This window comes from Mirounga angustirostris, unplaced genomic scaffold (assembly GCF_029215605.1).
Source record: "Mirounga angustirostris isolate CCGP_5_RB_7025 unplaced genomic scaffold, mMirAng1.0.hap1 SCAF_5, whole genome shotgun sequence".
NCBI classification, from domain to species: Eukaryota; Metazoa; Chordata; class Mammalia; order Carnivora; family Phocidae; genus Mirounga; species Mirounga angustirostris.
Window position 1 is genome coordinate 173840118 of NW_026991713.1, and position 15689 is coordinate 173855806.

The following is a 15689-nucleotide window of genomic DNA, read 5'->3' on the forward strand; positions in this document are numbered from 1 at the left end:
TAAATAAAATCTTAAAAAAAAAAAAGAATAAAATACTAGGAATAGAACCAACTAAGTAGGCAAAAAATTTATACACTGAAAACCACAAAAAGTTGCTAAAAGAAATTAAAGACACCAATAGAAAGATACCCCATATTCATGGATTAGAAAACTTGTTAAGATGTCAATACTATCCAAAGCAATCTATATATTTAATGTAATTTCTATCAAATTTCAAATGGCATTTTTTTTTCAGAAATAGAAAAATCTATCCTAAAACTTGTATGGAATCTCAAGAGACCTTGAATAGCCAAAACAATCCTGAAAAAGAACAAAGTTAAGGTCTCAGACTTTTTTATTTCAAAACTTAGTACGAAGCTACGATAATCAAAATAGTGTGGTACTGGTATAAAGACAGACATATAGACCAATGGAACAGAATAAAAAGCCCTGAAATAAACCCTCATATGTATGGTCAAATGATTTTTGACAACGGTCCAAAACCATTCAATGGGGAAAGAACAGTCCTTTCAACAAATGGTGCTAGGAAAATGCAATATCCACATGCAAAAGAATAAAGTTGGATCCTCACTTTACCACATATAAAAATTCACTGAAAATGGATCAAAGACCTAAATGTAAGAGCTAAAGCTATAAAACTCTTAGAAGAAGGGGCACCTGGGTGGCTCAGTTGGTTGGGCGGCCAGCTCTTGATTTCAGCTCAGGTCATGATCTCAGGGCTGTGGGATCAAGCTGTGCTGGGCTCTGTACTCAGGGCAGAATCTGCTTGTCCCTCTCCTTCCCCCTTTACCTCTCCCCCCACTCTAAAATAAATAAATTTTTTAAATAATTAAAAAATAAAACTCTTAGAAGAAAACATAGGGTAAAACCTTCACACTATTGGATTTGGCAGTGATTTCTTATATATGACACCAAGAGCAAATGAAACAAAGGAAAAAATAGATAACATGAATACCAAAATTTAAAACTTTTCTATATCAAATGACACAATGAACAGAGTGAAAAGCAATTTATGGAATGGGACAAAATATTTATATATCATATAACTGATAAGGACTTAATATCCAGAATATATAAAGAACTCCTATAACTTAATAATTAAAAAAAGATCTCATCAAAAAATTGGCAAAGGATGGGCGCTTGGGTGGCTCAGTTGTTGGGCATCTGCCTTCGGCTCAGGTCATGGTCCCAGGGTCCTGGGATTGAGCCCCGCATCGGGCTCCCTGCTCGGCGGGAAGCCTTCTTCTCCCTCTCCCACTCCCCCTGCTTGTGTTCCCTCTCTCGCTGTGTCTCTCTCTGTCAAATAAATAAATAAAATCTTTAAAAAAAAATTGGCAAAGGAACTCTGGAAAACAGTATGGAGGTTCCTCAAGACGTTAAAAATAGAACTACCCTACAACCCAGCAATTGCACTACTAGGTATTTATCCCAAAGATACAGATGTAGTGAAAAGAAGGACCACACGCACCCCAATGTTCATAGCAGCAATGTCCGCAATAGCCAAACTGTGGAAAGAACCAAGATACCCTTTAACAGATGAATGGATAAAGAAGATGTGGTCCAGGGGCGCCTGGGTGGCTCAGTAGTTAAGCGTCTGCCTTCGGCTCAGGTCATGATCCCAGGGTCCTGGGATCAAGCCCCGCATCAGGCTCCCTGCTCAGCCAGGAGCCTTCTTCTCTCTCTCCCACTCCCCCTGCTTATGTTCCCTCTCTAGCTGTCTCTCTCTGTGTCAAATACATAAAATTAAAAAAAAAAAAAAAGTAAAAAGAAAAAAGAAAAGAAGATGTGGTCCATATATACAATGGAATATTACTCAGCCATCAGAAAGGATGAATACCCACCATTTGCATCGACATGGATGGAACTGGAGGGTATTATGCTAAGTGAAATAAGTCAAGCAGAGAAAGACAATTATCATATGGTTTCACTCAAAGTGGAACATAAGCAATAGCACGGAGGACCACAGGCGAAGGGAGGTAAAACTGAATGGGAAGAAGTCAGAGAGGAAGGCAAACCATGAGAGACTCCGGACTCCGGGAAACAAACTGAGGGTTACAGAAGGGGGGCGGTTGGGGTAACCGGGTGATGGGTATTAAGGAGGGCACGTGTGGTGATGAGCACTGGGTGTTATACACAAATAATGAATTGTTGAACACGACATCAAAAACTAACGATGTACTATATGCTGGCTAACTGAACATAATAAAAAAAATTGGCAAAGGATGTGAATATACATTTCTCCAAAGATATACAAATGACCAACAATCACATGTAAAAATGTTCAAAGCACTAATCATTCAGGAAATGCAAACCAAAACCTCATATCCATTAGAATGTCTACTATTATATATACGGACACATATATACATACATACATATGTAACATATATATGTACATATACATGTGTATATATGTTGTGTGTATATATATAAAACAGTATCCACTCTACCTCCCTCCCACTTGTACAAAATAATTACAAAAGTTTCAATTATCATTGTTAAGAAAGCCCTTAGAAGACAACAGCAATTCCACCTTGTGCTGGTGCCTGAGTTCCCTCTGGCAAGACAAAGTTTTAGCCCCTTGACCATAAATTCATATGTAGAAGTGTCCAAGTCACAGTGCCCTCCCATGCTTGCATATACTTGCTGACACCGTTGTGTGTGATTCCCTAAATGTTTCACACGTATTTTATATTTATTGATGTTCCCTCTGTAGATTCTTCTTTGTTCCTAATAAACTTTAGTAAGTAAAAACAGAAAATAAGTGTTGATGAGGATGTGAAGAAAGTGGAACCTTTGTGCACTGTTGGGAATGTGAAATGGTGCATCCGCTGTGGAGAACAGTATTGGAGATTCCTAAAAAAAAATTAAGAATTGAACTACCACATGATCCAGAAATTCCATTTCTGGGAATCTACCCAAAAGAACTGAAAGCAGAATCTCAAGGAGATATTTGTACACCCATGTTCATAGCAGTATTATTCACAATAACCAAAAGGTAGAAGCAACCCAAGTGTCTCATCAACAGATAAAGGAAAATGGACTATATCTATATGGTGGAATATTATTCAGCCTTAAAAAGGAAGGAAATCCTGACAGCTGCAACACTGATGAACCTTGAGGAGATTATGCTAAGTAAAATAGGCCAGTCACAAAAGGACACATACTATATGATTCTGCTTATATGAGGTGTCTAGAGTAGGCAAACTCATAGAGACAGAAAGGACAGTGGTGGTAGCCAGGGAGCTGGTGGGAGGGAGGAATGGGAGGTTGTTTCATGGGTACAGGGTTTCAGTTTGGGAAGATGAAAAGAATTCTGGAGATTAGTTACACACCATATGAATATACTTTTTTTTTTTTAAGATTTTATTTATTTATTTGAGAGAGAGAGAATGAGAGAGAGCAAGCACACGAGAGGGGGGAGGGTCAGAGGGAGAAGCAGACTCCCTGCCGAGCAGGGAGCCCGATGCGGGACTTGATCCAGGGACTCCAGGATCATGACCTGAGCCGAAGGCAGTCGCTTAACCAACTGAGCCACCCAGGCGCCCACCATATGAATATACTTAACACTACTGAAATGTACACTAAACAATGGTTAAGAAGGTAAACTTGATATTATATGCATTTCATCACAATTTTTTTAAATGACCATCAACATAAACACTGAGTTCTAATCTGATTGAATAAACAACATGAATTCCCTGCACGGCAAATAAAAAGTAAGAAAATGTTAAGGCTTTCCCTGTAGACAAAAGTAACAAATTAAACCCCTGGAAGTAGTAACTTTCCAGTAGAAAAACCCTAAGGAGATGATGTGTCTGGAGTCCAGGAGAATTGGGCCCAGCCAGACCCAAGGCAATTACTGCACATTTATTTTTAACAATGCCCACTGAGTATTGTTCCCTAGAGGCCAAGGGCAACCCTGCAAATAATTCAAGTGTGAGCCCCACGCATCTCTCCTTGGCCCAAGAATCAGGGCTGCTCTCTCAGCCTCCTTGCTCACCCTGCCTTCCACCCACACACTTGCTCTGCATCTTGCTTCCAGTGGGGCCCAGGCTTGAGTCTCTGGCTCTAGGAAGCTTATGAGCCATCTGCCTCTCCTTAGCGAGGAGGAGCAACTCAGGAGGAGGCAGCTTCCTTGGGTGGGCTTGGCAGAAATCAAACCAACTGAACATGTCAGTGATAATGTAAGGGCAGAAGAAGACACTCTTCTCTCAATGCCCCAAAATGTGTAAGCCTAAGACACTCCACTTCTCAAAGACAAGCAGAATCAGAGACCTGTAGGGGACCTTGGAAACCAGGCAGGGATCCAACCCCATCACTTTACAAACTTCCTGAACTCATGTAGGATTAGATTTCGGGACAATCTCTCTCAGCCCTGCCCTCATTCCCGACTATGAGGGCCTATCCAGTAATTCCAACACCTTCTAATGCTTATCCTTGGAAGAGACATCTGAAAATATTTGCTGGCGCTCAGACACGCTCAGAAGGAGAGGAGGTGACTGCCTACAATGGCCTAATTCCTATAGCTTGTTTAATGGAAGCAACTTAGCAAGGAAAACACTAGCAGAAATTAAACCTCAAAGTGTTCCCATTACCCTCCAAATTAACATTTTTTTTAAAGATTTTATTTATTTATTTGACAGAGAGACACAGCAAGAGAGGGAACACAAGCAGGGGGAGTGGGAGAGGGAGAAGCAGGCTCTCCGCCGAGCAGGGAGCCTGATGCAGGGCTCGATCCCAGGACCCTGGGACCATGACCTGAGCCGAAGGCAGCCGCTTAACGACTGAGCCACCCAGGCGCCCCCAAATTAACATATTTTTGTTGTCAGATGTACATAGGTGTCATCTGTATGTACCTGCTACTTTATGTTCAGCTTTTAAAGTCTATGTCATAGACAAATATCCAGAAATCAACACATTTTTTTCATTTTTAGTATCTGTATAATATTCCATTGCATTGATACATCATAGTTGCAAAGATATAGACTCTGGGGTAGAATTTAAAAACTAATGTTTAAGGCGCCTGGGTGGCTCAGTTGGTTTACTGTTGATCTCTTAGTAAGGAATTTACTAATTTTTGTGTAACATTACACTCTACAACTCTGCTCAGCTAACTTTATTTTTAGCAGTGACTTCATTTCTTTTAATAGCTTAGCTATAAGGTATTTTGCAAAAAGTTATGTTTTTATTTCTTTTTTCTTTTCAGATAGCCATCACCAGCATTTCTAGCAAGATATTAAATAAGGAATGAAAACAGAGAATACCCATATTTTGTTCTTCTTTTTAGGGAAAAAGTATAAGTCTTCAAAAAACATGATGTTGACCTTTGTTTTTAAATACTCCGCTTATCATATTAAGAAAAAAAGCATTACTACTGTTTTCAGAGTTCTAATCTATAAGGTTTTGACAAATTTGTCTGGATCTCATTACAGTAGTTGGTATTTTGTTTGTGTTAAACTAGGTAATGGGTTTCCTTGAATCTGACGGATAATTCCTTTAATGCATTGTTTTCTTGGCTTGCACATTTTTTTTACTTGGGGCATTTGCATCTGTGTCTGTAAACAAAATTGGTCTAAAATATTCCTTTCATTATCTTGTTTAGCTCGAGTTTAAAATCATATTTGCCTCTAAAGATGAATTGAAGAATAATAACAGAATAACAATAGCCAAGTTAAGTGGGCACCAACTATGTGCAAACACTGCTGTTCTATGCACATTATGGGTATTTCCTCATTTAATGTTCATAACAACCCCTGTATGCAGATATTATTAATCCATTTTACAGATTATTACTATGTCATAATTTTGTGTTTTTATACTTTTATTATTGAACTAATTGGTCCTTAGAGGGTTGGAATATTTTCTTCATTGGAGTCAGACTGTTTAATAAGTTTGTATTTCTTTCTCCATTAGTGTTATATTCATGCTAATTCTTTTTGCATTTTGGGGGCTATTGAGCATATTTGTGAGTAGTCATCTGTTTTATTTGATAAGATGTGTTAGCCTCTAGGGTGCCTGGGTGGCTCAGTCGGTTAAGCGACTGCCTTCAGCTCAGGTCATGATCCCGGGGGTCCTGGGATCGAGCCCCACATCAGGCTCCCGGCTCACTGGAGAGTCTGCTTCTCTCTCTCCCCCTGCCCCTCAACCCTACTTGTGCTCTCTCTCTCAAATAAATAAATAAAATCTAAAAAGAAAAAAGAATTTAAAAAAATGTATTAGCCTCTAATTGAAAATAATAGTCAACTTAAATATAAATCTTTTGTACTAGCTATTAAATTTTCCAAATCCTGACCTCATTCTCATTTTCATTCTCATTTATCAAAACTGATATTGCTCATTAACTCTTTTTCAAAGAATCAATTATCAGATTTCTGCTTAAATAACTTTTCTTTTTCTGGGTCATTTGATTTTAGTTTTATTATCTACATTTTAACTTGTTTCCCCTTCTAAATTATTTAAGCAGAGCTAATTATGGCTCAATCACTGGGTAAAATTAAACGTGAGGACTCCAAAGTCAATGACAAGCATTTTCTCCACCCCTTGGGCTCTCACAGAACAGGTCCCGTATTCAAGCCAACACAAACCCCAGAGTTGTGGTGGTCACAAGAGAGAGAGATGCAGGACTGCTGCTGAAGCAGAACACAAGGCCAGTCTGTGCGCTGGCTGGCTAAGGATCAGATCTCAACAAATAGGTGTCTGAGTCCAGGTATGTATGGGTTAGTGCAGTGTAGAGCCTGTACCTACGGGGGTCTGAGTAGTGGCATTAGGTGGTTTACAAGGATGGAGACAAGTAGCATCAAATCACTTGGTGAGAAAGTGATTCCTTTTTGAGTTCTCCCTCAACCCTTCTGACTCCCTCTCAGAGAAGTCCTCAGGTGCTATTTCCCAACTCCTCCCTGGGACTTTACATTCTCCTTTTTTAACCAAGGAAAAGTAGGTTTCAGACTGAGAACTCTCTGCAGGTAATGGTGTCTAGCTAAAATTCAGTAAGTGATACTGTTTTCTTATGTATCATGGAGCATAAATTTTCATTTTAATAAATGAATTTCAATTAACAAAAATCAGTGAGTTATATAAGAGTATTAACGAAACAATAATACAGGTGATAAGTAAACGTGAGTGACATTTGGGAGACACGAAGTTGATATCAGGTGAAGAAGGACTATATTTAAGGTCTCACCCAATCTCAAAGATGTATGGTCACGAAAGGGAACATTAAGAACAGTTATCCCTTCATTCAACAACAGCATAAAATCATTGAGTGTCTCCTTTAGTCCAGGTATGGTTCTAGAAACTGGGGATATAGCAATACATAAAAATAAAGCTCCTGCCCTCATGAGCTTATGATATGATTGGTCAGAAAATGAGGAGGGCCGAGGGCAAGAAACCAGTGAGGCAGGAAAGGTGCCTCTGAACAAAACTGCGCTCTGAACCCAGTGGGGAATGTGTTTCCAGAAGGTGGATGTGCCAACTGCGGCTTGTTGGTTTTAGTAAGATGGAGCCTGAGAACCAACCACAGATGTGGCAATGGTGGCTTTGACCAGGTAAGTTTCATGGATTGTGGGGAAGCCTCAGAAGGCGGCTTCATGAGCAAACAGGAAGAAGGGAACTATGGTTTGCATACTGGACATAGTTTGAGGACTTTTCTGGAAAGGGGGAGTAGAGAAGTGAGCTGACAGCCAGAGGGGAATGTGGGCCAAGGGTGGATTTTCAAAACTGGGTGATGTCTGGATGTTGACAGGAATGATCCAGAAGCCAGGAGAAAAATCCTTTTTGTCTCAAGTTAGACTCTCTTAGCTTGGGTTTTCTTCAAATAGGCAGTACTTGGGAAGAGTACTTTTCTAACAAGTGGGAAGTAGTAACAAGAAATTTTTCTTCTCCCACATCTCCAGGAAGTGGAGGATTGGAAGGAAAAGAGGATGGTGTCACCCTGGTTGGAAAGGAGTACTGGTCAAGGAAGGGACAGAGCTTTTGCCACTACACATGCCGCAGCTCCCCGTCTCAAAATGTATCTCTCCCAGTACAGGCGATCCTCTCCCCCCACGTCCCTGCCCCATCCCACGTGCTCCACATGCCCCTTCTCCTGCCCCAGCGCTGGCCACTCCAGGAAGCCCTGACCCATTTACACAGAAGCCCCAAGGCTAAGTTCACCTGGTAGCACTTTTTTTTGGTCTTTTGGAGAAAATCAAAGCAGTGAAATTGAAGGAACACGTTTATCTTCCACACTAAGGAACAGGCCGAGAACTCAACTGGGATCTGCAGCATAGCCAAAATCTCCATCCCTCCTTTACCCTCCCCACCTGCACTGGTAAGTTTCTTTGCTCCAAGCAGGCTCCACCTCAGCAAAATGGTAGGGTGGACAAAGGCAACCGCCCAAGACGGTTTTACCGTTGTCACTCCCTGCCCAGTTCCTGGTGGGTCATAACCCTGCCCCCATGGCTTTTCAGACTGATTTCCCCCGTCAGCTCTTCCCCCATCCCTGCTCAGCACACTGACTCAAGTTCTTCCTTCCCCCCCTCCCTCTTTGTGATTTACATTCTCACAGGACCCAAATCCCAACTATGTCTTGTGAAGCAGTGGAAAATAATTGATATTATATCTAATGGAACTTCAGCTGAGCTCACACTGAACTATCAGGAACTCCAGTTTCTGGAGTCCAGTTTCTGCGGTCCTATTGTTTTCTTTTCCCCCATTCCATTCCTTTGGGCAATGTTACACTTGTAGTTTCTCTTTGTCACCTGCAGGGACAACTCTTACCCTCCAGAGGCAAGTCCTTTCCTGGATAAGCCCAGACAGAAGGGCTGGCTGAGCTGTCCCAGTCAGCAGGCTCTTCTGTCCAGGTTTGTCCTGACGTACTCCACCCACATCATTATCACAAGGACCAAGGTAACCCAGAGCCCGTGATAAGCGGCAGCTGGACCACCCTAAGTCCTGGGCCATATGTGACTGGGGGGACAAAGGAAGACAAAGTATTTGAGGGGAAGGAGGGTATGTACAAATAATACCCCCTGGTTCTATATATGTGCCATTGTGGTTCCAGAATTCTGTAGAGAAAGGGGCTTCAGGTGGCAATCTTTTTGGGAGTAAGAAGAAACTATAGTTCTTTACTTAATAGTGAAACAACATCAGTTGCTCAAATCAAAGAATGAGAGTACAACAGAAGTCTGGGGGGCAAAACACCCTAAGCACTCCTTGTTTGTTAGCACCACTGAGTCCCTGGCCATATGTCACAAGGATTCTCCTTAGAGGGATGGCAGATGGGGCTTTGCAGGTTTGGGATCAGAGCATTTTGGTAGTGAAATAATTAAAACTCTGACTTTGGGGTTTGTTGGGGCCAGAAGACTCCCTGGTTGAAGCTTTTCCTTTGGTAGATAGAGAGCCTTCTTTGGATTTCATACCAAATGAACAGAGAGATGTCAGTTAGCCGGATGTGAGTTGAGGGGTTGTATGAGGGAAGAAGGGGGGCATGGGTGCCACCCCCTATTCCCTATAGCCTGTGCCTGCTCTGGATCTCTCAGCAGGACCAGCCAATCATGGAGGGAGAAAACCAGACAAGCGCCTCTGAGTCCATCCTCCTAGGGCTCTCCAGCCAGCCTGAAAGGCAGGAGCTGATCTTTGGGCTCTTCCTTGTCATGTACCTGGCCGGGGCAGCAGGGAACTTGCTCATCATCCTGGCCATTGGCTCAGACTCCCACCTCCTCACGGCCATGTACTTCTTCCTCAGCAACCGTTCCCTGGTGGATTTCTGCTTCATCTCTGCCACAGTCCCCAAGATGCTTGTGAACATCCAGATGCAGACTTGGTCCATTTCCTATGGTGGCTGCTTAGCCCAGATCTACTTCTGCATTTTGCTTGCCAACATGGACAACTTTCTCCTGACAGCAATGGCTTATGACCGCTACATGGCCATCTGTCACCCGCTGCACTACTCCACCATGGTGAGTCTGCAAATCTGTGCCCTGATGCTGGGGAGCTCCTGGCTCATTGCCAGCCTCCACTCCCTGCTACACACTGTCCTCATGGCTCGGCTGGAGGTCTGTGCCAGCAACGTCATCCCTTACTTCTTTTGTGACCTTATTCCCCTGCTCCAGCTCTCCTGTTCTAACACCCAGCTCAACCAGCTCATGATTCTGCTGGTGGGGGGCTTGATTGTTCTCATCCCCTTTCTCGGCATTCTTGTGTCCTACACCCACATTGTGTCTGCTGTGCTCAAGGTCCCATCTGCCAGGGGCAAACAAAAGGCCTTTTCCACCTGTGGCTCTTACCTCACTGTAGTCCTTCTCTTCTATGGGACCATCACAGGGGTCTACCTGAATCCCTCATCCTCCCACTCAGCTGACAAGGAATCACTGGCTTCAGTGATGTATATGGTGGTCACACCCATGCTGAACCCCTTCATCTACTGCCTGAGGAACAAGGACATGAAGGGAGCTCTAAGAAAACTATTGGAGGGAAGGCTTTATCCTGTGGGCGATGACAGCCCCTCTCAGGGCCTTTGTGCTGGGAATGGGATGAACCAGGGACAGGCTCCACATATAGAAGGCTGGAAAAACACAGACCTCTTTGTCTTGGGTCACCATGGCCAGGGAGTCCTCTCATTACTCCATAAGTAATTTGCAAGTCCCTTCTTGGCCCCCCGCACAGACTGCTGAGGGACATAAACTCTCCCCTAAAGACAGAACCACATAAACAAATGCAAATTAGCTTTATCTACAGACCTTCTGGAGAGGGTTCATGTGAAAAAGGTGAACTCATAGGAATCTATGGCCTGTGCTGATAGCCTATGCCAAAGGAATGCCCTCTGAGAGCCCCAGACACCCCCAGGTCCTCAAAATCCTTAACCCTCATGCATCGCAATTTCTAAACTCCTCTGCTATATCCCCACTTCCTCAACCACCATCCCCACATTCTGGGTTGAATCTAGCTCTGGGGACAGACTTGATTGTCCTCAAAGCCATCCCACTCGTGGCCTTGGATGCTGCTGGGTGGGGTTCCATACTCTAGGTACTTGCATCAGGAATGCCTGCAGCAATATCTCAGCTGAACACCTAAGCAGGTGGCAAGGGGTATGGTAGAGCTTGAAAGAACATTACACAGAAAGTCCAACCCACTGGGGCCGCTAGTCCTGGCACCATAGTTACTGGCCATTTGACTCCAGTCCATTTGAAATTCACCATTCTACCAAACACTGTGCTTTTTTAGTCTCTACTCTGTGGTTCCAGCAGGCCCAACTTGCCCATTTCTATCAAAATTCCAGGCGTCCTTCAAGCTTAGATAAAATACCATGCCCTTCATGAAGCCACCTCACATCTCCCCGACCAAGAGACAGTATTTTCTCTCCCCTGGAACGCCATATAATTCTAATTCTGTCAATCCTTTTCATACCTGGCTTTGCACGATTCATGTTCACCATAACTCCACTCCAAACAGGATGGCTGGGTCCTTTTTAAATTTTATAAAAGGTCCTATTCATCTTAAGAAACATCCTCAGAAGACTCTATCATAGTGCTGGGTTTAAAATAATGACTCAATAAAAGTACGCTGGTGATAGATGTTGATGGCGACCATGACAATGGCAGCACACACTGCAGAAAGAACACTTATGTCCTCTCCCCCCATAATTTAGTCTTAACCAATACCTTTTCTATCTCCCCCTCCCCCTCCAAGAAAAAAGAGCTACCAATCCAACTGGTCAGAACCTAAAGAGTTCACTGGTGCATATTTTATGAAGGGCAGTGTGCCCTAAAGGGTTAGCATCCAGGGATGAAGCCCCCTTCCTTCCAGCCTGCCCCTGGTTATTCCTCTTCTATTCACGGTCTCCTTGGAGTCCCCATTTTGGGACGAGTCACCCCTCTTTCTATATATACACCATGGCTAAGCACGCAGATCCTCAATTCAGACTTGGGACTAAGAGTGGGAGGGGGTAGGCCTAGACCATTTTCCAGCTAACCTTTGACCAGTGAGTCCACGATGGAGGTTACTGGGTGTAACTCAGATACTAACAAAGTGGCACTCTGGCTCAAAGTTTGCTATTGTTCTTTGAGCATATTGTTTCCTTAGGAGCCCTCAGGAGCTGGGATAATTGGCAGGGCAGGATAGGCTTTCCTGGGACTCTGACCATAAAACCACAACAATACCAACAAAATCTCACCACAAACCTGTAAAAATGATGTGAAGAAATGTTGACGTCAACCACCCTCACAGACTTGGCAGCATAAACCCAATCCCATGAACGTACCAGAACATTAATTTTAATTTTTAAAAATATTCAAGAAGAAAGGAAGAAAAATAGTTCCATTATCTACATTTTTAAAATAGCATTATTAAGTACCACTAGTAATAAAGTGGAAGTATCTTCAAGAATAATGAGAATAGGGTGCCTGGGCGGCTCAGATGGTTAAGCGACTGCCTTCGGCTCAGGTCATGGTCGTGGAGTCCTGGGATCGAGTCCCACATCGGGCTCCCGGCTCAGAGGGGAGCCTGCTTTTCCCTCTGATCCTCTCCCCTCTCATGCTGTTTCTCTCTCTCTCTCAAATAAATAAATAAAATCTTAAAAAAAAAAAAGAATAATGAGAATAATAAATATCACCTATATGGCATTTTCCAAGTCACATAAAATCTTTTCACGCCAACACCTTCTCATTCACACTGTATGCCTTTTCCACACCAAAGGGCCACAGCTACATCCACTTAACACATACAATTTGAGCTCAAGTGACAATTCTGTACCAGGTACTACATTCTAGGCACTGGGGATATATCAGCAAACAAAACAAAGGTCCTACTTTCATGCAGCTGGTGTTCCAGGGCAATGGAGGAGAACAGAAAAAAAAAGAGAGAGAGAGAAAGAGAACAGGTATACATAAAATATGTCAGAAAGCTCTAAGTGCCATAAAGAAAAACTTATCAAGGTCGGGGACTAGCAATTGATAAGGAGAGTAATTGTGGCAGGGCGGTGCTTCAAGCGTCCATTGCGGAGAAACAAACCACCCAAACTTAGTGGCTTAAAATAACAGCAATCATTTATTTTCTCTCTCATCTTTCTGGGAGTGGCTGTGTTGAGCTAGGCAACGCTCCTTCGGGGTCTGTCATGTGGTTGCAGACAAACAGGCTTGGGCTGGAGTTATCCTGAAGGATTCCCCACTCACGTATCGAAGGGTTGATGTTGGCTGTCAGCAAGGACCACAGTTAGGGCTATTGTTGGGGGAGTATCTATGTGTGGCCTGTCTGTGACGCGGGCTTCCTCACAGCATGATGGCTCGGTCCCAAGGGCAAGCATCCCAAGCACTGTTTTTCATGACCCAGCCTGAGGAGTAACAGCATCACTGCCTTCATATTTTATTTGTTAAAAGTGAGTCACTATGGCCAGACAATATTCAAGGGGAAAGGAATTAGACTGTAACTCTTGATGGGAAGAATGTCAAAGAATTCGCAGACATGTTTTTAAAATATCACAAGTACTTAGGGAAGATCTCTCAAGACAGAAATTCACGTGAAGAGAGAGATAAAGTCGTAAAAGGTCTTGAGGAAATGGGTTCCAGGCACAGGGAACAAGAGCACAGCCCCTAAGATTAGGGAGCATTCTTGGCATGTTGGCCAACATGCTCCAGAAAGAACTGTTAGCTAAGTAAGGTCTTTGACTTTTACTCCGAGAAGAGAAGCCTTTGGAAAGTTCTGAACAGAGAAGTGAAATAATCTTATTTATATTTTCTAAAGTTCTTTTTTTTTTTTAAGATTTTATTTATTTATTTGAGAGAGAGAGAATGAGAGACAGAGAGCATGAGAGGGAGGAGGGTCAGAGGGAGAAGCAGACTCCCCGCCGAGCAGGGAGCCCGATGCGGGACTCGATCCTGGGACTCCAGGATCATGACCTGAGCCGAAGGCAGTCGCTTAACCAACTGAGCCACCCAGGTGCCCTAAAGTTCTTTTATGATGAAGAGACTATAGAATGGAAAGAAAAGAAGCAGCTCCCTGCTAAAGTCATCCAAGAGAGAAGATGGTGGCTCAGACCTGAAAGTGCTGGAGGTAGTAAGAAGCTGCTAGACTGTGTGTGGTTTGAAATAGAACCGACAGAATTTACTGATGGTTTGGATTCGGGGTATGAGAAAGCGGGCTCTAGGCTTTTTGGCCTGAGCAACTGAGGGGATGTAAGATCTATCCACTAAGATGAGAAAAAAAAAAAGAGGTTTGGATGGTGGAGAGAAAACAAGGAGTTTGAGATGCCTATTTGATCTTCAAGTGGGTAGCTGTATCTGTGAGAACTCACAGCGGAATTCAAAGCCCCCTGGGATCTGGCTTTGCCCTCCCCACCCCGTCCACCCCCCGGCTATGCCACCGAAATAGATCTCACCAATATCACAAATGATTCTCTAACTTGATAAGGCCAGTAGCATTAAACACATTCACACTGTTGTGCAGCCACACCACCATCCACCCATAGAACTCTTCCTTTTCCAAAACTGAAATTTTGCCCCCATCTAACACTAACTCCCCATTCCTTCTGTTCCCGGCACTTGGCAACTACCCTTCTACTTTCTGTCTCTATGAATCTGACTACTCTAGGTACCTCATGTGAGTGGGATCATATAGCACTTGTCCTTTTATTTCACTTAGCACAATGTCTTCAGGTTTCATCTGTGTTGTAGCATGTCAGAATTCCCTCCCTTTTTAAGGCTGAATAACCCATTGTATGAATAAACCACATTTTATCAACTGATCCATTGATGGACACCTGGGTTGCCTCCACCTTTTGACTATTGTGAATAACACTGCTATGAACATGGGTGTACAAATATCTCTTTGAGTCTCAGCTTTCAATTCTTTAGGGTCTATACCCAGAAGTGGAATTGCTGTGTCATAATGGTAACTCTAGTTCTCATTTTTTGAAGAGCCACCAAACTGTCTTGCAAAGCACTTTTTGCTTTTTTTTTTTTTTTTACTTTTTGCATTTTACATTCCCACCAAAAGTGTACAAGTTTTCCAATTTCTCCACATCCAAACTAAGAGATAAAAAAAATTGAGGGGTGCCTGGGTGGCTCAGATGGTTCAGCATCTGCCTTCGGCTCAGGTCATGATCCTAGGAATCTGGGATCGAGCCCCACGTCGGGCACATTGCTCAGTGCAGAGCCTGCTTCTCCCTCTCCTCTGCCATTCCCTCCACTTGTGCTCTCTGGCTCTGGCTCTCTGTCAAATAAATAAATAAAATCTTTAAAAAAAAATTGAAATCTCTGTTAAACATCTTCAGTGAAAAGTTGCATGTCTTTGCTATCTGTCTCTAGTTGGGGTTAATCTAATTCTTTTTTTCTTTCTTGCTGCTACACTTAGTAAATTAGGAAAGGAAAATGAAACGCAAGAACATAATACATATTGAGTAAAGATCCAATGTTGAGATAAGGTGTCAGTATGTTCTGTATGAACGGAGTTATTCTGACAATGATATGATCTATACAAGTGGTGGTCTAGGAATGGATCTCCCCTTAGTTGGCACTTAGAGTCAACTCCATATAAACATTAAGTTGGGTGGGACAATGGAACAGTTTGGATAAAAGTGTGGAAAGGAAATAGATACTAAAACTGAGAAGAGTGCTCACTTTGACAGCACTTATACTAAAACTGGAGCAATACAGAGATTAGCATGGCCCCTGTGCAAGGATGACATGCACATTCGTGAAGCGTTCTATATTTTT

General features: G+C 42.9%; 1 protein-coding gene and 1 non-coding gene across 2 annotated transcripts; both read left to right on the plus strand.

Moving 5' to 3' along the window:
• The first annotated feature begins 9536 nt into the window (after nucleotides 1-9536).
• Nucleotides 9537-10480, plus strand: LOC123841344 (putative olfactory receptor 1F12P). The gene is given in 2 exon segments (XM_045870961.1): nucleotides 9537-10446; nucleotides 10449-10480. Coding segments are annotated over 2 exon segments (942 nt in total).
• A 5105-nt stretch (nucleotides 10481-15585) lies between these two features.
• On the plus strand, nucleotides 15586-15689 carry LOC123845072 (U6 spliceosomal RNA). The gene has a single exon (XR_006790919.1). It is a non-coding gene; the product is annotated as a U6 spliceosomal RNA (small nuclear RNA).